This window comes from Myotis yumanensis, unplaced genomic scaffold, assembly GCF_028538775.1.
Source record: "Myotis yumanensis isolate MYYU_CA2020_CCGP unplaced genomic scaffold, mMyoYum1.0.hap1 SCAF_5, whole genome shotgun sequence".
NCBI classification, from domain to species: Eukaryota; Metazoa; Chordata; class Mammalia; order Chiroptera; family Vespertilionidae; genus Myotis; species Myotis yumanensis.
In genome coordinates, this window is record NW_027223756.1 from 87,652,230 (window position 1) to 87,679,743 (window position 27,514).

Genomic DNA, 27,514 nt, shown 5'->3' on the forward strand with positions numbered 1-27,514 from the left:
CTTGAGCACACAGACTGTACTCCTACCAAGTACGCTCTGGATGGGGAGAGGGAGGCAGTTAAATTCTCAGAGGGGGTGACCGGCACCGCAGCTGGCTCTGGCGGAGCGGTTCCGGTGTCCACTGCACGGCCCAAGTCCCAGGTTCCGCCAAACTTAGCTGGAGCTTCCACGTGAGACCAGCTGAGAAAGACGAGACGATGGGAGGACCGGCCGGCCAGAGAGGCCACGAGAGGCGCTCACTCTTTGGCCACGTGACCCAACTCGGCGGGGCCTGGGTCTCCCGGGTGCACGGCCACGTGCGACCGCTGCTGCTTCCGATTGGCTTGGTTGGGCCAATTTGAACGGCGTACGGGAGCCGCCGCGGCTCATGTGGGGCCGCGTTTGTGTATGTATGAGTGTGTGGTTCTTTTTTTTTTTTTTTAATTCCCTCGCTTTGGCTCCCTCCTTCCGCGCGAGTCTCACGAGAAGCCGCAGCACAAGGCGCCGCCGCCGCTGCCTCGGGCCGGGTAAGTGGGCCTCACCCGGAACCGGACCTGCTCGGCTCCACCTGGCGTTGACCCCCGTCAGGGTCTGTGCCTGTGCTGCCCGGGCGTCAGGGCCGCGCCTGACCCGTAAAGGCCGCGAACCTTGGGTTCTCGGGTTGGGCCCGATTCTCGAGGCGGCAGGAACGGGTGCGGGGGGGAGGGGGAAACCGAGCCGGGCTTAGGGGGTGGGGCCTCGGAGCCCGGTCCGCTCTTGGTGCCGAGAGAATCCGGCCAGTGGGGCGCCTAGGGTCGGGCTGGAGATCATCTGATTGGGGGACGTCGCGAGGATCGGGTGTGTGCGGGGTGGGGGGTGCTCTTCGGTGGGGCTTGGTTGGGTCTCCTTGGTTGAGGCCGCAGTGAAAAGTTGGGGGTTCTTTTGGGCTCTGATAGGAGGGTCGTCAGACTTCGGCCTAGAGGGCTTTTCTGGATCCGTTGGGGGGAGTGCCCCAGGGGTGGTTCGGCCCGGCCTAATTGGGGGGAATCCGCAGGGATCGACGAAGGGGGTTTCCGGCTGGAGATGGTGTGGGGGCTTGTCCAAACTTGATGGGGGGAAGCAGCGGAGATCCGTCGGCAGGAGATGCTGCTGACCGGGGCGGAGGGCGGGAATGGGGGCCAGGCTTGGCCAGACCTGTTTGGGGGAAAGGGACAGGGACCGACCTGCTTCTGTCGCAGGGTGGGCATCCTTGACTGGCTCTCTCTCTCGGAGAGGCAAGCGCCCTGATTCAGGGGAATCGCTGGTCCAGCTAGGCCTGAAACGGGAGTCTGGTATCCGGCTGAGCTGGATTAGGGGAGGCGGCAGGGATCATGAATATCGGAACGCCTTGGGATGGTGCACCTAGGGAGGCTCAGGGACCAGACCCCCAGGCCTCCGCAGAGGATGTGGCGGAGCTTGAGGTCTCAATTTCGGGAGAAGGGGGATCTGCTTGCACTGGGGAGACTACGGGGGCCAGAGGTTATCAAGGTCTGGGGCAGGGTACCTGGTTGGAGAAGTGGCTGGACCCTCGAAACCTTAGGGCCTGCAGCCAGGGGCTGCAGAACCACCCCCACCCCCACCCCCCGGCTCTGCCCGCCAGATGATGATCCACCGGGCCCAGCCACTGCCTCCCATGGCCCATTTCCACATCTCCCTGCCTGTTCTCCCAAGCTTGCTACTGTGCCACCGTGAATGGTGCAGATTGCTGGGACCCCCCCCCCCCCCCCCCCCCCCCCCCCCCGCGCACTTAGTTTGGCTGAATTGGCAGCAGCACTCCTCTGATTACACTTCTGCTGCCAACTCTTTGGGTCTCAGTCCCGTCTCACACAGAGCCCCGGTGACCGAGCCCTGACCCGAGCTCCTATCCCTGCAGCTTGCCTTGCACCATGGACTGGCAGCCAGACGAGCAGGGTCTGCAGCAGGTCCTACAGCTGCTTAAAGACTCGCAGTCACCCAATACAGCCACTCAGCGAATCGTGCAGGATGTATCCTTCCTTCTGGGCCTGGGGGAACTGGGCAGACATCTGCATCCCCTGAAGGCCACAGAGGATGGGGCCCATCCCCTAATCCCTTGGCAGAGAATTAAGGGTTAGAATCTTTGGGTCCCATTTCCAGAAGAAATGTGACTCTGGGGTTGGGGGAATGACACCTCTAGTTGGGATTCAACTTTTGTTTAGGTTCATGGTTAAAAATTTTTTTCGATTGGTTGTTCAAAATACTTTTTAAAATAATTAAACTTAAAAAAATATTTTTTTATTGATTTCAGAGAGGGAGGGAGAGAGATAGAAACATTAATGATGAGAGAGAACCATTGATTGCCTGCCTCCTCCATGTCCTGACTAGGAATCGAACCATGACCTGGTTTATAGGTCGACACTCAACCACTGAGCCATGCCAACTGGGCCTATACATACTTAAACTTAAAATACTTAAATCATTGGCAAGTTTCCTCTTTTGTTGTTGTTATACTCACCTAAGGATATTTTTTCCATTGATTTTTGGAGAGAGTGAAAGGGGGGAGGGAGGAAGTTGAGAGAGAGAGATTGATTGGTTGCCTCCCCCACCAGGGTGGGGATCAAACCTTACAACCCATGTATATGCCCTTGACTGGGAATCAAACCTGTCTGTGTGCTGGCAAACATGCTCTCACTTCTTTTTTTTTTTTCTCATATATTTTTATTGATTTGAGAGAGAGAGAGAGAAACATCAGCGATGAGAGAGCATCATTGATCGGCTGCCTCCTGCACGCCTCCTAGTGTGGCTCGAGCCTGGAACCCTGGCATGTGCTCTTGACAGGAATCGAACCCCGGACCCTTCAGTCCACAGGCTGATGCTCTATCCACTGAGCCAAACCAGCTAGGGCAACGCTCTCACTTCTGAGTCACACTGGCCAGGGCTCGGATTCCTTTTTTTTTTTAAAGCAGACAACATTGGATTGCTAGTAAGCATAGCTGAGTAGCAGCTGCCATCTTCACACAGAGCCAGGCCTGCTAATCCTTACCTGCTCTGGCCAGGTCTTCAAGAGTGGTGGGGAGCTCAGGGATGCTCCCTCACCTCCTGGATGCATTTGACATGCCTGAAATACTGCATTGTTGTAGGCATGGGGATGGACAGGTGGCTGCCTGGTCCCAGAGGTCAGAGGTCCTGCCAGCTACATGGTAGGAAGGGGGCCCCACCGGGGGAAGGCCCTTGTCTCCCAAGTCCCTTAACAACCTGACAGAAACTCAAACAACTGAACCAGTTTCCCGACTTCAACAACTACCTGATCTTCGTCCTGACCAGACTCAAGTCAGAAGGTATGAGGCCCTCGATGCCCCGCCAGGCAGGCTAGACCCCCACTCGCTCCCCTGTGGTCCCCTGAGCCGCAGCTCTCATCCCCCAGATGAGCCTACTCGCTCTCTCAGCGGCCTTATCCTCAAGAACAATGTGAAGGCGCATTACCAGAGCTTCCCGCCGCCTGTGGCGGACTTCATCAAGCAGGAGTGTCTGAACAACATCGGAGATGCCTCATCCCTCATCCGAGCCACCATAGGTAAGGGGGTGGGGGGCAGCAGGAGTCAGCCTGTGATGCCCTGAGCCCTTCCTCTCAGCCAGGAAGCATCTCAAAGTGTTAAGGCTATTGATTCACCATGGATGGTAGAACTATTACTACTGCCATTTTGCAGATAAGGAAACTGAGGCACAGAGAGGTTGAGGGCTTGTCTGGTAAGTAGCAGAGCTCAGGAGTGACCAGTGCAGGTCCATGCTCTGAACCACTCCTTCCTGAAATAGCCATTCTTGCTTTGGAGGCAGTCACCCAATGCCCAGAATTTTGTGTTAGGTCCTGAGGGCTCAGCAGATTAAAATCAGAGCTCCCTACCCTTGTGGAGCTTCCTGTCATTAGTGAGTTAGCTTTGCCTTGGAGACTTCCTGATTCCTGGAAGGCTGCGTGAGGGAGTTAATAGAAGGATGACCACAATTTTCGAGCAGTTTATCTTAAGCCTTTTTACTACTGATAAATACATCCCTACTATTTGTTACTGACTTACATTTCCCCCCAGTTTTATTGAGGTTAGTTGACATATAATGACTTACATTTTTGTTTCTTTAAAATCTTTGTCAACTCTTAAAACTTGCTTTTAAAAGGGTGTTGTATGTAACTATTTTAAGTGAAAAGACAGATGCGTTTACCCTAAGGCAGCGGTTCTCAACCTGTGGGTCGCGACCCCTTTGGAGGTCGAACGACCCTTTCACAGGAGTCGCCTAAGACCATCGGAAAACATATATAATTACATATTGTTTTTGTGATTAATCACTATGCTTTAATTATGTTCAATTTGTAACAATGAAATTGGGGGTCACCACAACAGGAGGAACTGTATTGAAGGGTCGCGGCATGAGGAAGGTTGAGAACCACTGCCCTAAGGGAAGGTAGTCTTAAAATGAAATAAAGACAGAAAAATAGTGTTAAATTTAAGATAGATGCTGGGACCTACCACAAGATCAGCCCTGGCTTTTGTTAAGAGACTCATAGCCCCAGCAATACACCCTCACTCCTCACATGCCAGCAGAAGGATCTGAATTCACCAAGTGCATTCTGGGTGTCAGGCTCTGCTCTGGATACTTGATTTACGTCACTGAAGTTTCCCAATAGCCCTGGTAGGCTGGTGGTCTTTGTTCCCATTGAGGCACAGAAAGGTTAGGTGATGTGGCCAACGTCACACAGACAGGGATGGGACTGCGACTGCATTCACAGTACCTCAGGGAGCACCCTTACTAGCAGAGCTGTAAGCCAGGGTCATCTGGAGTGTTGGCACTGGCAGCAGCTTCCCCTAGGAAAGACTGCCACCTCCTGGCTTTAAATATTATCTCTGCACTGACATCACCCACGTTCAGCCCAGCTGCCAAACCCCTGTACTGCCTTCATCCTTCATTCAGATGCCTACTGCAGGTTGTACTTGGGTTTCCAGTAAGCAGTACAAGGTCTCAGGAAGCCATGTGGCCCTCCTGGACCTGCTCCCTGCCCCTCCCAGGCCCTGTGGTTCTGCTCAGGCCCTGTGGTTCTGCTCAGGCCCTGTGGTTCCTTATCCATCTGTAATCTCTCCAGGCATGCCCCTGCCCTCAGGCCTTTGCACCTGCCATTCTCTGCCTGGGATGCTCTTTACCCAGGGACCCGGATGCTGCTCCCTCATTTCCTTCAGGCCTTTGCTCAGATATCAAGATGTCACTTGGAGGAGGCTCTGGACACCCAGTTTTAAGTTGCTACCCTCGTCCTCAGCCCTTGCTAGCCATCTTCTCTGCTTTATTTCCCCCTTTAGCTCTTGGCGTATAGCCTCCCAGGTGTTTTGCAGGTTTATGTTGACCTAGCAGCCTCCCTCACTAGACAGACAGCTCCTGTGGGCAGGGACTTTGTATTTAGTTCTGTGCTGCATCCCAAGACCTGGAACTGAGCTGATTTACAGTAAGGCTCAGAGGATCTCAGAAGGTGTGTGGGGCTCACAGGGAGAGCATCCTAAGAGTGGCAGGGAGAACTGGGGTGCCGAGCAAGCCCACCTGCACCCAGCCTGAGGCAGCGTCCTTTCCTGGCCGCCCAGGCATTCTCATCACCACCATCGCTTCCAAGGGTGAGCTGCAGATGTGGCCTGAGCTGCTGCCCCAGCTGTGCAACCTGCTCAACTCGGAGGATTACAACACATGTGAGGTAGGCCATGGGCCATGGCCCCCCAGCCCCCGCCCCCAAGTGGGAACCGGGACTGGACCTAGACCCGCATCCATGTATGTTCCTCACTATTCAGGGAGCCTTTGGCGCCCTGCAGAAGATCTGTGAAGACTCGTCTGAGCTCCTGGATAGCGATGCCCTCAACAGGCCCCTCAACATCATGATCCCCAAGTTCCTGCAGTTCTTCAAGCACTGCAGCCCCAAGATCCGGTGGGTGCAGCTCCCCAGGGGTCTGCAGGGGGCCTGGAGTAGGCAGGGCGGGGGTGACCCACATGCCCACTCCCTGCCAGGTCCCATGCCATCGCCTGTGTGAACCAGTTCATCATGGACCGGGCCCAGGCGCTGATGGACAATATTGACACTTTCATTGAGGTGGGCTGCCAGGCTGGGGGTGAGCAGGGTGAGGGCCAGGGTCCCTGCTGTGGCTGACCCTCCCCTCCCTGCAGCACCTGTTTGCCCTGGCTGTGGACGATGACCCTGAGGTGCGGAAGAACGTGTGCCGCGCCCTGGTGATGCTGCTGGAAGTGCGAATCGACAGGCTTATCCCCCACATGCATAGCATCATCCAGGTGTGCACACCCAGGCCAGCCTGGGGGGTGCTGTGGGGCTGGGGGCACAGCGGGCATCACCCCCAGCTGGGCAGGGCCTTCAGCTTTTCTCACTCCACTCCCCTAGTATATGCTGCAGAGGACCCAGGACCACGATGAGAATGTGGCCCTTGAGGCCTGTGAGTTCTGGCTGACGCTGGCCGAACAGCCCATCTGCAAGGACGTCCTGGCCTCCCACCTGGTCCAGTGAGTGTCTCTCCTGTGTGCTGTCCCACCCCAGCCTCCACCTTTCCTGTTTCAGCTTACTTTCTATACCTGCACACACTTTTGTTCAGTTTTTATTGATTTCAGAGGGGAAGGAAGAGGGAGAGAGAAGTATCGATGATGAAAGCGAATCACTGATTGGCTGCCTCCTGCTTGTCCCCTACTTGGGATCCAGCCCACAACCCAGACATGTGCCCTGATCAGGAATTATAGGTCGATACTTAACCACTGGGAAACACTCGCTGGGTGCCTGCATATATTTTGGAGGATATGAATGTAGCTTTAGTGACTTAGAAGTTAGTTAAGTTATAGATGGAATAAATGAGAAGTCGAGAGAGGCTTTAGGCATAGTTGGGTCCAGGTGCTCAAAGGATGTGAAAGGCATCTGTCTAGTCTCAGATCTACTTCCTCTCCATTGGCTTTGTTCTCAGGCATGACCTTCCCTCCTGGCTGTGGCCTTCTACAGCTTTACAGCTTAGGAACCTCTGAAAAAGAATTCCCTCTTGACCAGTATCTCCAGCAAAACTCCTAGGGTCAGCTTGGATCACTCACCTATCCCCAAGTCAGCGAAGACTAATCACAGTTTCCAACCCCAAGGTACATGGGCGCCAGCGGATGGGGCTGGCTGCCTTGCCTGTTTGCTCCCCTCACCTGGCCCCATCCCAGGGAAGTTCCTGGTGACTGGGCCACGTGTCCCTGCCTTAGAACTAGGGGTCAGGCACTGTTCTAAGCTCAGTGTATTCAGAGGTGTCCAGGTCTGGGTCAAGAGCCTTCCTGTGGAGCCAGGAGTGGTGTCAGCTCTGTGCCTGTCACAGTGGCTGAGACTAGGTTGGGGTAGCTCCCATTAAGGGAAATGAAGGGATGCGGGGCCAGCAGAATCACTGTGCGCTCTACAGTCTGCCCTTGACTCCCATCTGTACCTCTGCTTTCCTCTTGCCCAGGCTTTCAATTCCCCCAGGGCACCCTGCCTCCCAGTGAATAGCCTCTCTCCCAACAGGCTGATCCCTATCCTGGTGAATGGGATGAAGTACTCGGAAATCGACATTATCTTGCTCAAGGTCAGCTGGGCTGACCACCGGGCACAGACTGGTGGGTGAGGGTGGTGGGAGTTGGGGCTGGGGCTCTGGTGGTGCTTAGCGGTTTGTCTGGCCCACAGGGAGATGTGGAAGAGGACGAGGCAGTCCCCGACAGCGAGCAGGACATTAAGCCCCGCTTCCACAAGTCGCGCACGGTGACACTGCCCCACGAGGCCGAGAGGCCCGACGGCTCTGAGGATGCTGAGGATGACGATGACGATGATGCTTTATCGGACTGGAATCTGAGTGCGTGGCCCGGCAGGAGGGGTGGTGGGTGGTGGGGCTGGAAGGTGAGGAGAAACTTACTTGGAGCAGATCGTGAAGGTCATCCTAATCGTGATCTCTGACCTGGGGGTGTGGTGGAGGAGGCCCTGCCTGATGGGCTTCCCTGAGCCTGCCTCCCCCTCCCCACCATTTTCCTTCCTGTCCCAGGAAAGTGCTCGGCGGCTGCACTGGATGTCTTGGCCAATGTCTTCCGGGAGGAACTATTGCCCCACCTCCTTCCCCTGCTCAAGGGCCTCCTCTTTCACCCTGAATGGGTCGTCAAGGAGTCAGGCATCCTAGTGCTGGGCGCCATCGCTGAAGGTGAGTGCCCTGGCTGTCCTGACTGCCTGACCTCTGACCCTTGTGCTAGCATGAGACGGGCTGGCCTAGGCGGAGCTGCCTGGGGGCAGAGAGTGGTGATGGACCTCATCCCTGAGTTCCCTCCAGAGGCCTGCTCAGCCTCTCCAGACAGATCTGGGATTTAATCTTACCCTCAGCCTATGAGCCTTAAAGGAACCCCAAACCTGAAATGCAAACCCTCTCCTTAATTCTCATGGACATGCAATTCTGTGAGGCCGTAGCATAATTATAGCTACAATAATAATGTCACTTCCGCAGTGCATGTCCCGTGGCAGGCAGCCTGTTCTATGGGCTCAGTCCGACCTGATGAGATGGGATTCATAGATGGGGACACTAAGTTACAGAGGGATGTTCATCACCTCCCCAGTTACCCAGGGTGCAGTTGAGCCTCAAACCTGCTCCCTGGCTGCGGGGCTGGCCTTCCAGAATGAGAAGTGTGCCGTGGTCATGTTTCTACAAATTCACATGGTGGGCTATTACTGATGTGGCTTTCGAGCGCCCTTTGTCCTGATGGAATGTACAGCTTGAATGAACCAGAGGGCTTTTCGAGTCTGTTACCGGCATCACTTGTGACTGTCTCAGCATCCAGGCCTGTCCTAAAAAATAAGTTCAGCTCTAGCTGGTTTGTCTGAGTGGATAGTGCATCAGTCTGCAGACTGAAGGGCCTGGGTTCGGTTCCAGTCAAGGGCACATGCCCAGGTTGCGCACTGGATCCCCAGTGGGTGCATGCAGGAGGCAGCTGATCATTGATTCTCTTGTTGATATTTCTATCTCTCTCTCCCTCTCCCTTCCTCTCTGAAATTAATACAAATTTTTAAAAATTAAGATAAGCTCAGGAGCCCTCACCCTGGAGAGCTTTCAAAATTTATCTAAGGAGAGGTCCCCTCACATTAGGTATTCTACATATTCATGAAAAAGAACTGGAGGAACTAACATTAAGCCAGTAAAAACAGGTCTCTTCTCTTAGATTATTAGGGGGTGTGCTATTATCTGTGTTCTCTAATTAAAAGAGCATTGACCTATGAGCCAGGAGGTCAGGGCACATGCATCCTAGTGCCCTAGTAGGGGTCATGCCAGAGGCAGCTGATCGATGATTATCTCTCATTATTGATGTTTCTATCTCTCTCCCTCTCCCTTCCTCTCTCTGAAATCAATAAAAACATACTTAAGAGAAAAAGATAGCCCTGGCCAGTTTGCCTCAGTGGTAGAGCATCAGCTCGGGGACCAAGGAGTTTCGGTTTTATTCCCATCCCTGGTGGTGGGTAGGGGCTTGCGAGGAAGGCAACCAATCGATGTGTGTCTCACGTTGATGTTTCTCTATGTCTATCTCTATCTCTATATCTCTCTATCTGCCTCCTTGCCTCCTTCCACTCTAAAAACCAATGGAAGCCCTGGCCAGCTTGGCTCAGTGGATAGAGCGTCAGCCTGCGGACTTGGGGGTCGCAGGTTTGATTCTGGTCAGGGGCATATGCCTGGGTTGCGGGCTCAATCCCCAGTGGGGGGCGTGCAGGAGGCAGCTGATCAATGATTCTTTCTCATCATCCATGTTTCCATCTCTCTTTCCCTCTCCCTTCCTCTCTGAAATCAATAAAAATATAAATAAATAAAATAAAATAAAATAAATCAATGGAAAAAAATATCATCAGGTGAGGATTAAAAAAAAAAAAAAAAAGACATACTCATTTTTTTAAAAAAAAGGAAGATGGAAAATAGAGAAAGAAATATCACAAACATCCAGGAAAAGTTTCAAAAGAAACCTTTGTGGTCACTGCCCACAAAGCCTGAGTGAGTGTGCAGCCCGGTCATCTGTGAATTAATGAGTGACCGTGTTGGGGTGGAGCTGATGGCAAAGAAAGGTTTGCCCTGTTATGGCTTCCCCTCCTGATCCTACTTTTCACTGACTCAAACTTTTTTCATTACTGACTTTAGAGAGAAACATTGATTTGTTGTCCCACTTATTTATGCATTCATTGGTTGATTCTTTTTGTTGTTAATCCTCATCTGAGGATATTTTTCCATTGATTTTTAGAAAGGGTGGAAGGAAGGAAAGGAGAAAAAGAGGGTGTGGAGAGAGAGAGAGAAAGAAACATCCATGTGAGAGACACATCAATTGGTTGCCTCCTGCACCCGCCCCAACCGGGGCTAGAAATTCAACCTACGATCCAGGTATGTGTCCTTTATCGGGAAGCGAACCCATGATCTTTGGTGCACGGACTGACTCTAACCCCTGAGTCTCACAGCCCAGGGCCATTGGTTGATTCTTTTTTTTTAAAAAAAAATATTTTTATTGATTTTTTACAGAGAAGAAGGGAGAGGGATAGAGAGTTAGAAACATTGATCAGCTGCCTCCTGCACACCGCCTACTGGGGATGTGCCCGAAACTAAGGTACATGCCCTTGACCAGAATCAAACCTGGGACCCTTCAGTCCGCAGGCCGACGCTCTATCCACTGAGCCAAACCGGTTAGGGCAATTGGTTAATTCTTGTATGTGCCCTGATGGGAGACGGATCACATAACCTTGGCATATTAGGATGCTGCTCTAACCAACTGACCTACTAGGTCAGGGCTCTGAGCTAGTTATTTAACCTCTGAGCCTCAGTTTCCCCATCTGACAGGTTCGGCTGATCCTCTCCCCTAAAGAGTGGGTGTGGCTGGGCTCAACTGGACTCAGGATTGTCCCCATGCTGTCCTTACAGGCTGTATGCAGGGCATGGTACCCTACCTTCCCGAGCTGATCCCACACCTCATCCAGTGCCTGTCGGACAAGAAGGCCCTGGTTCGTTCCATTGCCTGCTGGACGCTGAGTCGCTACGCCCACTGGGTGGTCAGCCAGCCGCCAGACATGCACCTCAAGCCTCTGATGACAGAACTGCTCAAGCGCATCCTAGATGGCAACAAGAGGGTGCAGGAGGCAGCCTGCAGGTGACCCCTGGCCCCCGGCCCCCCAGTCCTTACCCCCTGCGCCGCTGGCTGCCATCCGGGAAGTGATGACACTCATTACCTCTGATATTCGCTGATTTCTAACGTATTCGTACTGGCTGATCCCGGGTGCTCTATCTGCTTCTGGCCCAGCCCCCACCTGTAGATGCCCACTGAGCCCTTTCTCCCCTTCTAGTGCCTTTGCCACCCTGGAGGAGGAGGCCTGCACAGAGCTGGTGCCCTACCTCAGCTATATCCTGGACACTCTTGTCTTTGCCTTTGGCAAGTACCAGCATAAGAACCTGCTCATCCTCTATGATGCCATCGGCACCCTGGCTGACTCTGTGGGCCACCATCTCAACCAGCCGGTGAGACCCCACAGCACCTCCCTCTTCCCGATTCCCTGCTTACCTCTGGCATCCAGGGACCTGGCGGCAACCCCGTGTTGCACACCAGGGACATGGCCATGACCTCGACAGGTAGACAGAGAGCCCTGGCCCCTGCCCTCGCCCTTTCCCAGTCTAGTGGGGGAGACAACCAGTTATGAAACAGCATGGTAAGTGCTGTGCTGGGAGCTCAGGGGCCTGCGGGTAGCAGGAGGCTGACCCAGGCTCCTGAAGGGGCAGTGGTGGATAGGTCGGAGCTTGGGATGGGTGAGAAGAACTGGTGGTCTGGCTGGATGGCCAGGCCTTGCAGGATCCCATGAGACACAGTGGGGAGCCAGGTCTCATTGCTCAGGCAATAGATGCTCATGGGTCATAGGGAGCCCTGTTGGTTCCCAGACTGCCACCTCTGCCCAGAGAGCCCCAACTTCCTGCTCCCCCTCCAGGAATACATCCAGAAGCTGATGCCTCCGCTCATCCAGAAGTGGAACGAGCTCAAGGATGAAGACAAGGACCTCTTTCCTCTGCTGGAGGTGGGTGGGCTTCAGGCTCCCTCCCACAGTCCTGCCCCACCCCACCCAAGTTCACCTCTCCTGCCTTCCTCCCACCAGTGTCTGTCATCCGTGGCCACTGCCCTGCAGAGCGGCTTCCTGCCCTACTGCGAGCCTGTCTACCAGCGCTGCGTCACCCTAGTGCAGAAGACACTGGCCCAGGCCATGGTGAGCACCCACCTGCCCGCTCCTCTGCTGCTGCTCCAGCCCTGGCCTACCGCCCTCACCTTCCTGCCTACCCCTCTGTGCCCAGATGTATACCCAGCACCCTGAGCAGTACGAGGCTCCCGATAAGGACTTTATGATCGTGGCGCTAGACCTGCTCAGCGGCCTGGCCGAGGGCCTGGGTGGTCACGTGGAGCAGCTGGTGGCCCGGAGCAACATCATGACACTGCTGTTCCAGTGCATGCAGGTGGGTGGGCACCCTTCGCAGACCTCTCACAGTGATGACACCGAGCAGCCTGTGTGGGCCACCCTGGGGGGTCAGGGTCCCCAAGGACATCAGGGAAAGGGGGCCTATTAAAAAAACTTGTAATTCTTTTAAAAAGGCATTTGATTAAGACATGAGTACAAACTCATTTTCAAGGCAACAATGTAGAAAACTTAGAAGTAGAAAATAGAAAACGTGAAAGCACAGCCCCTTCCCCATCACCCCCAGCCCATGTATCAGCGGTTACATGTGCCCCTTCCTTCTGCAGCGGTGCCCTGAGCAAGGCACTGGCTCACACGGCCCCTGAGCCCTGGTGTATGTGGGGCCCGCAGCCTTGGTGCTGGGAGTGGAAGGGTTAGGCTGTGTTCCTGGGACTGCTCCCCTAGCTGCCCTGAGCTGAGGGATTAGTGGGGACCCCAGCTGGTTGGGGGGAGGGGAGCCGTGCCGTGCTGACCCTGCTCTGACCCCCAGGACTCGATGCCTGAAGTTCGGCAGAGCTCCTTTGCCCTCCTGGGAGACCTCACCAAAGCCTGCTTCATCCACGTCAAGCCCTGTATTGGTACGACACCCATCTCCTCTTCACCTCACAACCCCGCCCTGGCCTCAAGTGATGGAACAATGACCAGGGAGGACTGTGACCGAACTAGGATGTGTTCGTACTGTCTGATGGGGCCTACCCAGCCCGGTCCAGGAGCTCACCCTGCCGGTCCTCCTGCTCAACACCCCTCTTTTCCCCCACCAGCTGAGTTCATGCCCATCCTGGGCACCAACCTGAACCCTGAGTTCATCTCTGTCTGCAACAATGCCACCTGGGCCATTGGCGAGATCTGCATGCAGATGGGTGAGTGCCCTGCAGGTGGGCAGGCTCTGCCCCTCCCCATTGATCTGTTCCTGGCCTGGAGCCTGGCTCTGAGTGACAGGTCCCCTTGAGAGGGTGCTGGTGCTCCTTGAGGAAGGCTCCCATGGGCCAGGGGCAAGTGGGTACCTCTGAGCATTTTCATCAGAGATGGGCCGAATGGCTGAAAGGCCATCTGTGATTGGCTTCTGTAAAGAGGCAGGACAGGAGCCTTGTTCTGATTGGACAATTTGCCACCTCCCCACCCCAAATGCAGTTCCACAGGGATTGGTAGGGAGACTTGGGCAGCTTCCCCTCTCCCCGCAAAGGAGCTGGCCATCTGGCCTCACCTTGGTGTTCATCAGTGACTCTAGGGAAGCTTCTGGTGTTTAGAGGGTGTGGATCTACCTCTGGTTGGCTATGGGTCCTGGCCCAGGAACCAGCTAAGGTTTTTTTGCTCCGTCACTAGATGTGCTTGGCCAGTATCTAGATGGAGCTGTGGTGGTTGGCATGGGTGGCATGGGCTGTGTGTGGCTCTGACTGTCTGGTCCCCCAGGGGCAGAGATGCAGCCTTATGTGCAGATGGTCCTCAACAACCTGGTGGAGATCATTAACCGGCCCAACACACCCAAGACCCTGCTGGAAAATACAGGTGGGCGCCAGGTCTGGCTGCTGCCGCCCCCTTGCTCGCCTCCTGGAGGTGGGCTTCTTGGCTGGGAGGGTAGTTACGTGGCCTTGGGAAAGAAACAGGGAAGGTATCTGGAAGGACCTGGAAGGGGTTCTGGGAGGTGAGGCAAGAAAGCTAATGCTGGCTTCCAGGGAAGACCCAAGCTGGGCCGAGCTCCAGGCCCTGGTGGCTGGCAGGAGCTATTCCCCTGTGGCCCGTGGGACGGGGCTTGGTGCCTGGTGCCAGAGGCCCCCCCATGTACTGTCCCGGGGCCACTCGGGGTTGCAGGTCGCCTGACGAGTCCCTCTGCCATTCCAGCCATTACCATCGGCCGCCTGGGCTACGTGTGCCCACAGGAGGTGGCACCCATGCTGCAGCAGTTCATCCGGCCTTGGTGTGTGCTCGTCTGTGTGGGGCCTACCGCATGGTGGGCCGGGCGGCAGAGTGGGTGGGACCGGCCCAATCCGTTCCCTTGCCTGTGCCCACCCAGCCCTGCTCACCCTCAGATGCACGTCCCAGCCCCATCACCCTCTGACCCCCTGCTTCCTCCATGCCCCGTAGACACAAGGCCCACCCCAGCCCCTCTACCCACTGCTCCTATGGATGCCCCTCCTGCCCCACCCCTGCCGGCTGATTCCCCCCTGCTCACCTTCCCCACAGGTGCACATCCCTCAGGAACATCAGGGACAATGAGGAGAAGGACTCAGCCTTCCGAGGCATCTGCATGATGATAGGCGTCAACCCCGGGGGCGTCGTGCAGGTTGGGGCGGCTGGGCTCTGAGGGAAGGCACTGGGGCTGGGCTCGGGCGGCCCCTCACATGGGATCCGTCACATTTCAGGACTTTATTTTCTTCTGCGATGCTGTAGCCTCCTGGGTGAGCCCTAAGGATGACCTTCGGGACATGTTTTATAAGGTGAGGCCCCTGCTTCGCCCTGATGTAGTCCCAGGAGGTGGCAGGGGGAAGGCTCTCTGGGGGGAGAGGCTGAGTTCATCTGCTCTGTTCTGGTGTCCCTCCCCGACCCGCAGATTCTCCATGGCTTCAAAGACCAAGTTGGAGAGGAAAACTGGCAGCAGTTCTCAGAGCAGTTCCCGCCGTTGCTCAAGGAGAGGTTGGCTGCCTTCTACGGGGTCTAGAGGAGCACTGAGACTGCCGGTGAGGAGGCTGCATGTAGGGGCTGGTGCTGTCATCCGGGCTGAGGGAGCACAGGCCCTGATTCTTCCTCTCCCTGCAGGTTTCTGTCTGCGTCGTCATCGGAGGGGTGGCTGGGGAGCACACCGCGTCCAGAAGTTGCCGTGCCCTGGTCGAGGGGGGTTAGGGAGGAGTGAGTGGGACCCAAATCCAGATGCCTTCCCTGCCCATCTACCTGCCATGCCTGGCCTGTGTGGCCGGCAGTGGTGGGCAGGTGGGTGGGGCCTCCACACTCATCCTACAAATGGGAGGGGGGTGGGACTTCTTGGCAGCAAGGGCCCCTTTCTCTAAGTAGGGTCACCACAGGCAGCCGACTCAGGCCAGCCATGTGGGAGGGAAGAATCAACACCGCCGACCGAATCCAGCTTAGGGTGAGGCAGGGGGAAAGCAGGCGGGGAGGGGGGGTCCCTGTAGAGGTGCGGACACACACGTACACACGTGGCTACACGCATGTGTGGGCGCTGCAGCCAGCTAGGCTGGGTCAGCTGCCCCACCATTTCCCTGACTGCATGGAGACAGTAGAATTAGTGAACCCCTAAGTTAACCCATGAGGCCTTCCGTGTAACCTGCATCTAGAGTTTAAGACGCTTCAGCCGTTTTACCAGAATTGATGATGACTGGGGAGGGCTGGGTGGGTTGGGGTCCTTTGCTGGGAACCCAGGGCGGGATAAGAGGATGGCCACCTTGGGGCTGCCCTGTCAGCACACACACACTTTGGACCTGCTCAGCACACTTCTGCCAGCTCTACGGCAGCCGCAGCCACCGTGTCCCTCTCCTTGTCTCATCCCAGCCAGAAGAGTGGGGACCAGAGGAGTGGCTAGGGCTGGCCAGAGGTCTCCCTTCCTCCCTCCCTTGTGCTCCAGTGACATGAAGACACTGGGCTGGGGCCTTTTTCTGGAAGAGAGCTGCAGTGGCCAGAGCGGCTGACACCTACCCCTGCCTCTCTCCATAAGCGTGTCCATTTAAAGGGCAGTCTATTTCTCTGTGCTCCTGAGAGTCCTCAAGTTCCAGGCCCAAGTTTTTATAATAAGGGCCGGGGCATTTAATTGATGTTGATCAGACAAAAGCTTATGCTTTGCCAGCAAGAAGGAAAGCAAGGGCTTAGAGGAGGAGTGGTGAGGCCCTGAGTCTTCCTGTTCATCACTGCTCCCAGCGGCCCCAAGAGCCTACCAGATTGGGGCAGTGATTCTAGGGATCCTTCTGGGATTGGCCAGGGATGTGGTCACAGCGAGAGGATCCCCTAGGACTAGAGGGAATGTGATTCTGAGTTGGCCTAGAAATGAAGCTGGGCCCTGCAGCCCCCTAATGTTTTCTTTTTTCTCCTCCCCTGCTTTTTACTTTAGGGGACCCTTTAGGGGCTTTGGGGGGACTGATGATTCCTGCATCTTAGGGTCTGCTCCATCCATCCCACTGGGTTCTTGGACCCTGCCCCCATCATAGTCCTGTGTCTTCTCAGACAGGGTCAGGCCCTGCCTCTATTCCAAGGGGCACTTGGTGCACATTCCATAAACACAGCTGGTTCTCCCTCCCCCTTGAAACTCCAGCAGGTCTCTGGAAGCCATTTGTAAAAAAGAAAAAAGAAAAAAAAATTTTAATACCATTTAATTTCCTGGTAATTCCAATTCTTTGGAGCATCCTCTGCTGGGTCTTGGGGTGTGTGGATTGGACTGGCTGGCTGATGGGTTTGGAAACTCCTCCACCCAGGATGAGGGTCTCCAATTGCCTTCAGGGAAGTGGGAGTCTGGTTCATTGTCTTATTTTTTTTTAAACTATTTAATTTTAATTTATTTTTGGTTGATTTTTGCACAACGAAGTTGTAGCTTCTCAACCCTCCCTGCCCTGGGCTGTGGACCCTGACTGGCCTCGATCCACAGTCCCACTTGCTCCCATGTCCCTCCTTCCCCTTTACCCTCTTCCTCCTGCGGGCTCCAGGGTCTGTCCATTTGTTACCGTGCTGTGCTGGGGATTGGCGCCTAGGTGGCGTGAGATTCCACTTGTGTAGAACTTTGTTGAGTAAAGATCAGTTTCTTGTGAAACCTCGGTCTCCACCTGGCCTCCTGTGTCCTTGTCTTTGGCAGTAGAGATGTTGAAAGGAACTGGGAAGCTTTAAGAATGGGGGTGCACAAGATTCAGGAAATAATTGGGGGAGTGGGAAAGGAACTAAGCAATAACAAGGCATATTACTTGGGAGCCTCAGTTTTCCTCCCCGTAGAATGGTTAGGTTAAACGTGAAAGGTAAAGATTAAATGTAATAAATACATGGAGTGCATTCTCTCGGCCATAATTACAGCTCACTGAATGTCCTGAGCTCACTAAAGGGGAACCATTAATATTATAGCCTAGGTTCAAGATCCCCACCTGCCTTAGACTAAACTGACTTCCACACTGGATAGCTGGGCATGTGTTATACAAAGTGCCGAGGTCCCAGAAAACTTCAGTGTTACTGTTCATAGATTCCAAAGAAATAACCTGGAGGACTGGCTGTGAAAGACATGGGTTCATGAGGACTTGCATGCGCACCTGTGGTGGTCAGCCAGTGAAGACGAATTGCTAAGTCCCATCAGCCTGTGCACGGGTAGCACCAGGGGCGGCTGGCTGGTGCTGTATAGAGTACAGAAAAATGGAGGGGGATGTGCCTCTCTGAGATCAAAACACTAGCTGTTTACAATTCAGGCTCACATCTAAAAAAGCTTCTCTTTGGCTGTTCTTAGCCCGAGTTGCTGGCCAGGTTCCCAAGGCCTCACAGTCTGCTTACAGATGGCCTTCACTGTATTTCCCAGGGTGGCAGGGGGAGTTGGAACATGGGGAGGGGCCCATGTTCCCATTTGCCATATGGCAAGTTAGACATTTTTGTAGAAAGCTTGGCCCAGCACCAGGCCTGTGGGAGATAAGTAAAATAGCGTCAATTACTAAGGCAAATGAGAAACTGCTGGGCTCTGGAGATGGGCAAGCCTCAGAATAAAAGGTGGCAACCTCAGTATGGCCCAAGGATCACCTGCACCAGCCTGGGGAAAATGCGGACACATCCGACATTAACTCAATGTGTACACTTCAGTGAGGGGAAACAATATAAACAAGGAGGCAGTGACATGTCCCGCGGAGAGGGACAGTGGGAGGGGAGAGGACACGGGAAGATGGTCGCGATCTCACAGTAGGTGCTCTGGGGAGATAATGCTTGAACAAAGCGTCGTGGATACAAGGAGCCTGGCGGAGGGTACGAGTGTGGTGCTATCGCTGCCTGGCTCAGGCTCCCAGTCAGGTGCTGTTTTTATCGGTATGATTCACTTCTGTTCCACGAAACCCCTGCATTGTAACCGCATGTTTCTAGCTGCGGAAGGAGAGAGGAGTTCGAGTCGCCGCCCCAGACAACCCGGAAAAGGGCTTTGCTTTTCTAATCGGTGCGGTGTCACCCGAGGGCCGCGGTTTTCAAACCAGAGCCGGCTGGCCGGCGTCGGCACCACCGGAGGTGCAGGAACCGCCCTGACCCGTTTGGCTCAGTGGATAGAGCGTGGGCCTGCGGACTGAAGGGTCCCAGGTTCGGTTCCGGTCAAGGGCATGTACCTTGGTTGCGGGCACATCCCCAGTGGGGGGTGTGCAGGAGGCAGCTGATCGATGTTTCTAACTATCCCTCTCCCTTCCTCTCTGTAAAAGATCAATAAAATGTATTTTTAAAAATAATAAAAAACGCAGGAACCAGAAGTCTGCATGTTCCAGGCTTACGCAGCTCCAGAGCGAGACCCCCGGGGCAGGAGGGGGCGAGGAGGGTGTCAGCATCCAGCCAATTTCACGCGAGCCGCTCACTTCCGGCCGGCGCCTTGACGTCATCAGGCAGAGCCGAAAGTGCCCTCGCGCTGCCTAGGAGACAGGACGCGGGGGCCTGCGGCTGACAGGGCACCACCGGCCGCGCCCACTCGGTCGCCATGGAGCTGCCCCCAGGGCCGCGCGACCATCCCAACGCCTGGGACGATGACTCGGACCCGGAGCCGGAGCCTGACCCAGACGCGCAGGCCGAGGCTTACGTGGCCCGCGTGCTCAGCCCACCGAAACTCGGACTGGCGCCCCCGCGCGCCCCTCCGCTGTCCGCGTCCGCCCGGTCCCCGGGCGTCCTGGAGCCGCGGGCCGCGCCCAAGAGCCGAGCCGTGGGGGTCCCGGGCCTGCTGAGCCTGCCCCCGGAGCTGCTGCTCGAGATTTGCGCCTACCTGGACGCGCGCCTCGTGCTCCACGTCCTGCCGCGCGTGTGCCACGCGCTGCGCGACCTTGTGCGTGACCATGTCACCTGGAGGCTCCGCGCGCAGCGCCGCGTACGCGCACCCTATCCAGTGGTGGAAGGTGCGCACGCGGGGGGCCAGGGTCGCCCGCCCAGGTCAGCTTTAGGGCCCGGGAGGGAGTATCTGGGATGCTGCGAGCACAGCCCCTAGAGCAGACTTCCTGGCTGTCCTAGCTCCCGTGGAGGCTGAGGTGGTTACTGGTGGTGCCAGGGTCCCTGAATTCTGAGTGGACCATGAGGCAGACATTTGGGGTCCTGAAGCTGTGGAAACCTGTCTGGGGGTGTGGGGTCCTGTGAACTCAGGATCCAGCCATCATCAGGCTTCGGTTCTGGTGGTGGTACAAAGGCCCTGATCCCTGGCTGGAGGTTGACACAGGGACTTGAAAGTCTCAGATTGTAGGAATCTGCTTGGGGCTCAGGGTAAACCCAAGAATCCTCAGGTTCTGGGTCAAGATGCTGAGGCAGCAACTAGTGATCCCTTACCCCTAGGGCCCTGACCTAGATGGTTGGTGAGGCAGGGACTCTTGAACCTGCAACTCTTGAGCCCAAGGTAGGGTTTGGGGTTGGGAATCTCTGATGCCAAAATCACAGATCCTCCAGCCCAGGGTCTAGCCTGGGATCTTAGGTAGGGGCTGGTGGTCATCACCCCTGCCCCCGAGGTCTGATGGGACTCTCCCGAGTAGCTTGATAAACATGGATGCCTGGGCTCCATCCATATCACTGAATCTCTACACCTAGGGTTGGGTTCTGCATCTTGACAACTCTGCCAGGTTTATAGTTTGAGAAGGAACACTCTCCCGGGTCTGGTTTGGATGGCCGAGGCAGAAAGTCCTCGCTCCTGTGCCCAGACCGAAGGATTAAGGTCAGACCTAAGTCGGGGGTGAAGAAGGACGCTCATGTCCTGAGGCTGCTATCTCCCAGACACGGGTTGGGGGCTGAGGCCTGAGGAGGTGGTCTTGAGACTCCACTCCCCCAGCTTCTGGAAACAGGGGTGAGGGGTAGTCCCAGACCTGCTTCGAAGGTGGGTGAGGCAGTGGTCCCAAAGCTAGAGCCTGGGCCTCCTTGGAGTGGGGTGAGGGGTCCAGATGGGGGATTTCTCCAAGTCTGGTGCTGGTTGGGCTCCCTGGGAACCAGGCGCAGACTTGGATAACTGGTGTGGGTAGCAGAGTGCCTGCCCACCAGAGACCCCACTTGTGGTACCCCACAGAGGAGGACTTTGACTGGCCGGCGGCCTGCATTGAGCTGGAGCAGCACCTGTCACGCTGGGCGGAGGATGGGCGCTGGGCCGAGTACTTCTGCCTGGCTGATGGGCACTTTGCTTCCATTGACTCAGTGCTGCTGTTCCAGGTGAGATGGGGTTTGGTGAGAGGCCAGACCGGGGTGGGCCAGGGTGACCCCAACAGTATCTCCTTACTCCCCTCCCAGGGTGGGACATTCTGTCTGTCAGGCTCCCGAGACCGCAATGTCAACCTGTGGGACCTGCGGCAGCTTGGGGTGGAACCCAGCCGGGTTCTGGTCAAGGCCCTTGGCACCCAGAGCAGCACCCACAAGGTAAGGCTATAGGAAGCTCGAGGCCTAGGTAGGGCGCTGTGCCTAAGGGCTCGGGTTTTGGCACCGGACCAGACAGATGACAGTCTTACTCTGCTATTATTAGTGTGATTTTGGGTGTGATGTAGGACTTCTCTGGGCCTCAGTTTCTATTTCTGTCCAGGGTCAGTTAGGATGAATGAAATGAACAGGCATTAAGAGCTTCACTCAGACTTGGATACACAGTAGGTGCTTAATCGATGTCAGGTGTGCCTGGAGAGGCCCAGGGCAAGGTGTGAGGAGGCTGCCCTGGGGGATCTGATAGCTCTGAGCGTGACTGTCGTCTTGTGTGAAGTGGCCATGGAGAGGCACCTTCACCAGTCAGTGGGGCAATCTAGGGTGGTGGCCAAGAGCTTGGTCTCTGAGCCAGGCTGCTGGGTTCCATTGCTCATTCTGCTATTTCCTGGCTGTGTGACCTTGAGCGAGGAACTCGACCTTTCTGTGCCCTCAGTTTTCTCATTTGCAGAATGGGACACTTGACAGTATTCTCAGAGGGTCTGGAGAGGAATAAGCCCGTCATCAGCCAGCACTCTGTAAATTACCTCCTGAGACAGGGATGGCTTTTATGCCCATTTTCCCAAAGAGGAAACTGAGGGAGGGGAGGTAATTTACCCACGCCATGGAACGGAGGCCCTATGTTTCATCTCATTGTCATGTGGCCTCAAACCATCGCAGGTTCTGAGTCTCCGCAGAACTTGATGTAGGAATATTGTTGGGTGAGGGGGTGTGCGTGTCCTGAGCTCTGCAGATGGACAGACCTGCAGACGTCAGCTCTAATCTCTGCTGTGGCTCTGGGTTCTTGGGTTGGTTATCTTCCTCCTCGGGCCCTCCATCTACTTATCTGTGAAGTGAGGCCTGTCACCTGGCTCTGGTCCTACAGGGTTGGGTGTGGTCGCTGGCAGCGCTGGACCACCGAGTGTGCTCCGGTTCCTGGGACAGCACGGTGAAGCTCTGGGACATGGCAGCTGACGGGCAGCAGTTTGGCGAGATAAAGTGTGAGGGGTCTTGAGGAGGGGCCAGGGGTGTGCAGGGCCCTGCCTGGCCACGGCCCAGCCTCGTGCTCTGTGTGTCCCCAGGGGCAAGGCAGCTGTGCTGTGCCTTTCCTACCAGCCTGACATCCTGGTGACCGGCACCTATGACAAGAAGGTGACAGTCTACGACCCCAGAGGTGGGCCAGGGGCCTGGAGTGGGGCGAACAGGGCCGCCTGGGGGTCCCAGGGTCATGCTGGGGAAGGAGGCACTCGGGCCTCACAGCGTGGCTGGGTGACAGTCACATACGCCGAGGCTAACCCCTCAGAATGGCCTGTGCTGTGCTGGGGGCAGCACAGGGGGCTTTTGGGTGGCGGTGGAGTAAAGGACATAGAGGGTACCCAGCAGGGGGCCTCTGAGCCGGAATCCCGTGGGAGGCAGACAGGCCCGAGAATCCAGGCTCTCCCACTCCCTGGCTGTACGACACCAGTCAGACTTGAACCTCAGTTTTCCTATCTTGTAAAATCAGATAACAACTCCAGCCCTTTCGGGTTAATGGGAGGAGATGATACTAAGAACACTTGGTGGATTGTTAGTTTACATCAAATCCCTAGAACAAACATTGCCCAGCACATAAGCCTTTTCTGTTATTTTTTAATTCTTATGTCGTTTAATTGAAGGGCCAGTGCACCTCATCCGGGCAGAGCTGAGTGGGGGTAGAGGTGGCGGTGACTCTGCTAGCATGAGTTGGCATTTTATGCTGGGACTTGCCTGTCTACGCTGTACCGGGAGCAGATGGGACAGGAGGAGAGATGTGGGACAGGAGATGGGGGTGGCACAGGCCTGGGGTCCTGGGAGGCCTGGATTCAGCTGGAGCAGGAGAGGAAAGGCAGGTCATTTGTAGGACAGGGAGTGGGGGCGGGAAGCTGACCAAGGGTTTTGCCATAGACCACAGAGGCCCTGGATCCTGGGGTTGGCTTGGGGGTGCCTCTGAGGGGCTCTGATGTCGCCTTCCTCCCTGGCCCGTCACCCACAAAGTCGGCCCGGCCCTGCTGAAGAGCCGGCGGCTGCACTCCAGCGCGGTGCTGGCGTTGCTGGCGGATGACCGGCACATCATCTCGGGCAGTGAGGACCACACGCTCGTTGTGTTCGACCGCCGGGCCAACAGCGTCCTGCAGCGGCTTCAGGTGGGCCCTCCCCTGCGTCCCGAGGGAATGGGGCTGCGGCCTGGCCCAGCCTGAGCGGCTCCGTCCCGTGTCCCTCCCACAGCTGGACTCCTACCTGCTCTGCATGTCCTACCAAGAGCCCCAGCTCTGGGCTGGTGACAACCAGGGTCTGCTGCACGTCTTCGCCAACCGGGACGGCTGCTTCCAACTTGTCCGGGTCTGCCAGGGCCTTCGCCCCTGCCCCCTCCTTCCTCAGCCTCCTCCCTACCCCTAGACCCCCCGTGGCGATGGGTGGCTAGCCTGAGGAGAGCCTCGCCTGAGTGTCACCTTTCCCTCCTCCCTGCAGTCCTTCGATGTGGGCCACAGGTCTCAGATCACAGGGATCAAACACTCGCTGGGGTCCTTGTACACCACGTCCACTGACAAGACCATCCGGGTGAGGCCCCAGGACAAGCCCCCTCCCACGCCGCCCCCACTGGCAGGGGGCACACCTCTTGACCTTCGTCTGTTGCCCGTCACCAGGTACACGTGCCCACAGACCCACCACGGACCATCTGCACCCGAAGCCACGACAACGTGCTGAATGGGGTAAGGCCCTATGCCCTGTGCCCTGCCCCACATGCCCTGCTGGTTGCCGAGGGCACCCCTAAGTCTTCATCTCCCTGCCCAGATCTGTGCTGAGGGCAACCTGGTGGTGGCCGCCTCTGGGGGCCTGTCGCTGGAAGTCTGGAGGCTCCAGGCCTGAGCAGGCAGACATGGATATGGATGTGGATCTGCTGGCCGCAGGCTGGGTCAAGGCCTCTGTTCTCGGGGCGGGGGGCCCTCCCCTTTTCTGGTGCTGCCCTGGGCTCAGGCCTGGGGCACAAGGACTCCAGGCCACCGTTGGGCAGGGTCCCTGGTCTGTGCTCCATGTCCAGCCCACCCTCAGGTCCTGTTTACGATTGGACGCCTGCTTTCCCTTGAGAGCGAAGGGGAAATAAACCTGATGTACTGGTGCTGTGGCCTGGAGTGGTGCCTGCTTGGGGCTGGGACGCTGGGGATGCCCCCAAAGTCATCACCATCCACCCAACCGCCCTGGCCTCTGCTGTGTATGTCTGGGCGCGCCTGTGTCCACCCAAGTGCATTCCTGGGATCGTGTGTGTCTGTGCATCCCCGGGGAGGCGAGTTAGCTGGCTGTGTGTGATGTCACTGTAACCCCGTCTGTGACTGACTGCATGCCCGTGAGTGTGCACGTGTGAGAGGAAGAGGGAGATTCTGGAGGATGTGGGCACCTGTCTGTGTGATGACACCTCTGTGTGTGTGTGTGTGAGAGAGACGTGTATGTATACAGTGTGCAATGGCATGTAGAAAGGGACTGTCCCTGAATGTGTTTGTGCAGAGGGAGAGGGGACCTGCTAGGGCTAGTCCATAGGTGTATGCTCTTCCGTCCAGAGTCCAGGGGGTGTGCCCCTGTGGCAGTGACCCCGGAGTGGGCCGGGGAGGGGGGTGGGCCAGGTGCCCCTGCAAGCCTGCAGCTCCCCACTGCCCCCCATTGCCGCTCACCAAGCCCTGAGGAGCATTTACCTCATGTTTATTGAGGGGGCCTCGGGGCCAGTATCATAGGATGGCGCAAGGCTTCTTCTCCTTGAAGGGGTTGGTGGCAGCTGGGATGCCCACCAGGAACGGGTCGCTCTTGGCCTGCTCCATGCAGAACTGCAGCAGGTCAGCGGCTGCCTTGGACACCTGCAGGCCAGCTCAGTCAGCCAGACCTTGGCTGTCCCTCTGTCCCCTCGCCCAGGCGTGCCCATCTGGCCTCAGCCTCACCTTTATGCGATCGATGCCAGCCTCCATCCTCAGCTGCTCCACTGCCTGGCGGGCCTGCCCGATGTCGCAGCCAATGGCCTCCTTGCTGGACATCTGGGGGAGGGTGAGAAGGGCCATAGGAAGCAGGCTGAACCCAGACCTGGAGTCCTAGGGCCACGCGAGGGTCCCTGCACCTCTCCTGGTGTCCCCTGAGAACTGTGGGATAGGGGTGGATGCTCCCCACCCATCAGAACCACATACCTCAGCTGAGGACTATGGCCGACTCCTGGCTGCTCAGTTCTCCTGTGGCCCTGCTCTGCCTCTCTCCCTCGCCCCCCTCCTCCCCCACCTGGCCTCTCCAGTCCCCTCCTCCCTGACCCCTGCAGAGACTTTGAAGCCAGGACACTCACGGAGTGAAATGTCACCAGTGACAGCAGCAGCAGCTGCCTCAGCCAAGGGGCTCCCTGCCCCAGGAGGCCTGGTGGGCACCCTGTGGTCTTGCGTTACCTTGGCAGAGGGAGTGTGTGGCCTTGGCCTGTCACTGATCTGCTTAATCCCCTGCTAACTGGCCCCAACACCCCTCTTTTGCCAGCCTCTGTACCCCAGTGTGCAGTGTCCCCAGGCTCGGGTGCATCCCTGCCTCTCCTCTCCACCTACACTCTCTGTTCTGGGATCCACAACATGATGCCTCAGTCCATGGCTTATGCTGATGGCTTCCTTTGCCCCAACCCAACCCTGCCCTGACCTCGATCCCCCTGAGGACCCTCCAGCCTCCTTGGTCCATCCCACCCATCGCTCCGGTGTCTCTCACCTAATAGGCTAAGGCTGGATTCTGGATTGCCTTCTCCCCAGACCCTCTGCCCCCAGATTCACCACCATCCACCAAACTGCCCTGGCCCAAATCTCAAACTCCTTTATTCCTCTCTTTCCGGTATCCCCACCTCTAATCCCGTCTCAAGTCCCAGCCAATTAACCTTCAAATTAGGTCCTGAATCTGGTCACTTCTCTCCACCACCACATGGGTCCCATCTCCACCCTTGCTCACTTGGACCAGTCCACCCTGGTCCACCCCCACCCCTGCCACTATTCTCAAGGTAGCCAGTGGGAAATGGTAAAAAGCAAATCAGAATAACATGGATGAACCAACCTTGAGGGCATTATGCTGAGTGAAATAAGCCAGTCACAAATGGACACACGATTCCATGCATGTGAGGTCCCTAGAGGAATCAAATTTATAGAGACAGAACGTAAGATGGTAGGCACTAGGGGCTGGGGTAGGGGAATGGGGAGCTGGTGTTTAATATGGACAGAGTTAGGGAAGATAAAAACGTTCTGGAGATGGATTGTGCTTGCAACTGTTTGCATAACCATGTGATATGCTTAATGCTGCTGACCTATACACTAAAAATGGTTAAGATGGTGAGTCTTATTTTTAGTCTCTCACTTCCTTCTTTAAAAAAGATTTTAAATTGATTTTGAGAGAGAGGAAAGGAGAGGGAGAGGGAAACACTGATGTAAGAGTGAAACATCAACTGGCTGCCTCCTGCATGCCCCCTACTGGGGATGGAGCCTGGAAACCTGGGCATGTGCCTTGACCAGGAATTGAACCGGCAACCTTGTGAATGGGATGACACGCAACCAACTGGCCACAATGGCCAGGGCCCTCCCTTCCTTTTTAAAACTCTCCAGTGGTTTCTCAGCCTCTAAGAATAAAACCCACCTTCCTTACTACAGCCCATAGGCTCCTGCCTGGTCTGGCACCTCCTGCCCACTCTGAATTCATTTACCAACTTCTTCCTCCTTCATTCCTCATGGATCATGCTGATGCCCTTGTATGTGTTCATTCGTTTGTTCGTTCATTCATTCATTCATTCATTCATTCAGTATCTTTGCTGAGATCCCAATATGAGTCCAACACTGCTTAGGGCAGTGGTTCTCAACATGGCTGCACATTAGAATCACCTGGGAATCTTTTTAAAATCCTGGTTTCTGGGCCTCATCCTACAGAAATTCTGTTTCTTTGTTATGAGGCGGGGCTACAACATTAGTAATAAAGAAACAGAATTTCGGGAGGACGAGGCCCAGAAATCAGGATTTTAAAAAGATTCCCAGGTGAATCTAATGTGCAGCCAAGGTTGAGAACCACTGGCTTAGGGTAAGGGGCTCAGCAGTGAAACCAGACAAAATCCTGCATTCATGGACTTGCGAGGTACGGACAAGGATCAATACCCATTGGATAAGAGATGCTCAGTGGCAGAAACTGACAGTTCCCGATGACTTGAATTCTGTCCAAGGGGACGTTTAAGAAGCCATTCTCGCCCTGACTGGTTTGGCTCAGTGGAGAGAGCGTCGGCCTGCGGACTCAAGGGTCCCAGGTTCCATTCCGGTCAAGGGCATGTACCTTGGTTGCGGGCACATCCCCAGTGGGGGGTGTGCAGGAGGCAGCTGATCGATGTTTCTCTCTCATCGATGTTTCTAACTCTCTATCCCTCTCCCTTCCTCTCTGTAAAAAATCAATAAAAAAAAAAAAGAAGAAGCCATTCTCTCACTCCAGGGGACA

At 55.9% G+C, this 27,514-nt stretch overlaps 3 protein-coding genes and 2 non-coding genes across 9 annotated transcripts; 4 read left to right on the forward strand and 1 right to left on the reverse strand.

Annotated features, from left to right (window-relative positions):
- The first annotated feature begins 363 nt into the window (after window positions 1–363).
- TNPO2 (transportin 2) lies at window positions 364–17,219 on the forward strand. 5 transcript variants are annotated; one of them, XM_070416248.1, is made up of 25 exons: window positions 365–506; window positions 1,871–1,982; window positions 3,218–3,293; window positions 3,380–3,529; window positions 5,571–5,677; window positions 5,772–5,905; window positions 5,986–6,067; window positions 6,142–6,264; window positions 6,371–6,489; window positions 7,505–7,565; window positions 7,664–7,829; window positions 8,016–8,168; window positions 10,905–11,130; window positions 11,324–11,495; window positions 11,957–12,043; window positions 12,122–12,229; window positions 12,315–12,473; window positions 12,963–13,050; window positions 13,234–13,332; window positions 13,883–13,978; window positions 14,312–14,387; window positions 14,654–14,753; window positions 14,833–14,907; window positions 15,021–15,122; window positions 15,227–17,219. In XM_070416248.1, the coding sequence occupies exons 2-25, from the start codon at window positions 1,884–1,886 to the stop codon at window positions 15,308–15,310; spliced, it is 2,742 nt and encodes a 913-aa protein (XP_070272349.1). In that variant the 5' UTR covers window positions 365–506; window positions 1,871–1,883; the 3' UTR covers window positions 15,311–17,219. The 5 variants fall into 5 exon arrangements, with proteins under 5 accessions (XP_070272347.1, XP_070272349.1, XP_070272346.1 ...); XM_070416245.1 differs by having other exon boundaries at window positions 14,282–14,387; window positions 15,021–15,147; window positions 15,227–15,313; XM_070416246.1 differs by lacking the exon at window positions 15,227–17,219 and having other exon boundaries at window positions 364–506; window positions 14,282–14,387; window positions 14,861–14,907; window positions 15,021–15,107.
- Window positions 11,187–11,255, forward strand: LOC139011942 (small nucleolar RNA SNORD41). Its single transcript, XR_011471745.1, has one exon. It is a non-coding gene; the product is annotated as a small nucleolar RNA SNORD41 (small nucleolar RNA).
- Window positions 13,091–13,165, forward strand: LOC139011966 (small nucleolar RNA ZL2). Its single transcript, XR_011471764.1, has one exon. It is a non-coding gene; the product is annotated as a small nucleolar RNA ZL2 (small nucleolar RNA).
- A 1,787-nt stretch (window positions 17,220–19,006) lies between the features above and the next one.
- FBXW9 (F-box and WD repeat domain containing 9) lies at window positions 19,007–24,167 on the forward strand. The gene is made up of 10 exons (XM_070416249.1): window positions 19,007–19,512; window positions 20,658–20,797; window positions 20,876–21,001; window positions 21,918–22,030; window positions 22,114–22,205; window positions 23,045–23,193; window positions 23,276–23,389; window positions 23,519–23,608; window positions 23,695–23,760; window positions 23,843–24,167. The coding sequence occupies exons 1-10, from the start codon at window positions 19,104–19,106 to the stop codon at window positions 23,915–23,917; spliced, it is 1,374 nt and encodes a 457-aa protein (XP_070272350.1). The 5' UTR covers window positions 19,007–19,103; the 3' UTR covers window positions 23,918–24,167.
- A 601-nt stretch (window positions 24,168–24,768) lies between these two features.
- GNG14 (G protein subunit gamma 14) lies at window positions 24,769–25,092 on the reverse strand. The gene is made up of 2 exons (XM_070416255.1): window positions 24,976–25,092; window positions 24,769–24,894 (listed from the first exon to the last, which is right to left on the reverse strand). Exons 1-2 carry the CDS (start codon window positions 25,090–25,092, stop codon window positions 24,769–24,771), a joined length of 243 nt encoding a protein of 80 aa, XP_070272356.1.
- Between the last annotated feature and the right edge of the window lie 2,422 nt (window positions 25,093–27,514).

Bases quoted from the DNA above. Each gene is read 5' to 3' on its own strand.
- TNPO2 (XM_070416248.1), top strand. From the start codon at position 1,884: ATGGACTGGCAGCCAGACGAGCAGGGTCTGCAGCAGGTCCTACAGCTG. The intron at 3,294-3,379 runs GTATGAGGCCCT...CTCATCCCCCAG, and splicing joins GACCAGACTCAAGTCAGAAG to ATGAGCCTACTCGCTCTCTC. The intron at 11,131-11,323 runs GTGACCCCTGGC...CTCCCCTTCTAG, and splicing joins GTGCAGGAGGCAGCCTGCAG to TGCCTTTGCCACCCTGGAGG.
- FBXW9 (XM_070416249.1), top strand. From the start codon at position 19,104: ATGGAGCTGCCCCCAGGGCCGCGCGACCATCCCAACGCCTGGGACGAT. The intron at 20,798-20,875 runs GTGAGATGGGGT...CTCCCCTCCCAG, and splicing joins ACTCAGTGCTGCTGTTCCAG to GGTGGGACATTCTGTCTGTC. The intron at 22,031-22,113 runs GTGTGAGGGGTC...GTGTGTCCCCAG, and splicing joins CAGCAGTTTGGCGAGATAAA to GGGCAAGGCAGCTGTGCTGT.
- GNG14 (XM_070416255.1), bottom strand. From the start codon at position 25,092: ATGGCCCTTCTCACCCTCCCCCAGATGTCCAGCAAGGAGGCCATTGGC. The intron at 24,895-24,975 runs GTGAGGCTGAGG...GCTGGCCTGCAG, and splicing joins CTGGCATCGATCGCATAAAG to GTGTCCAAGGCAGCCGCTGA.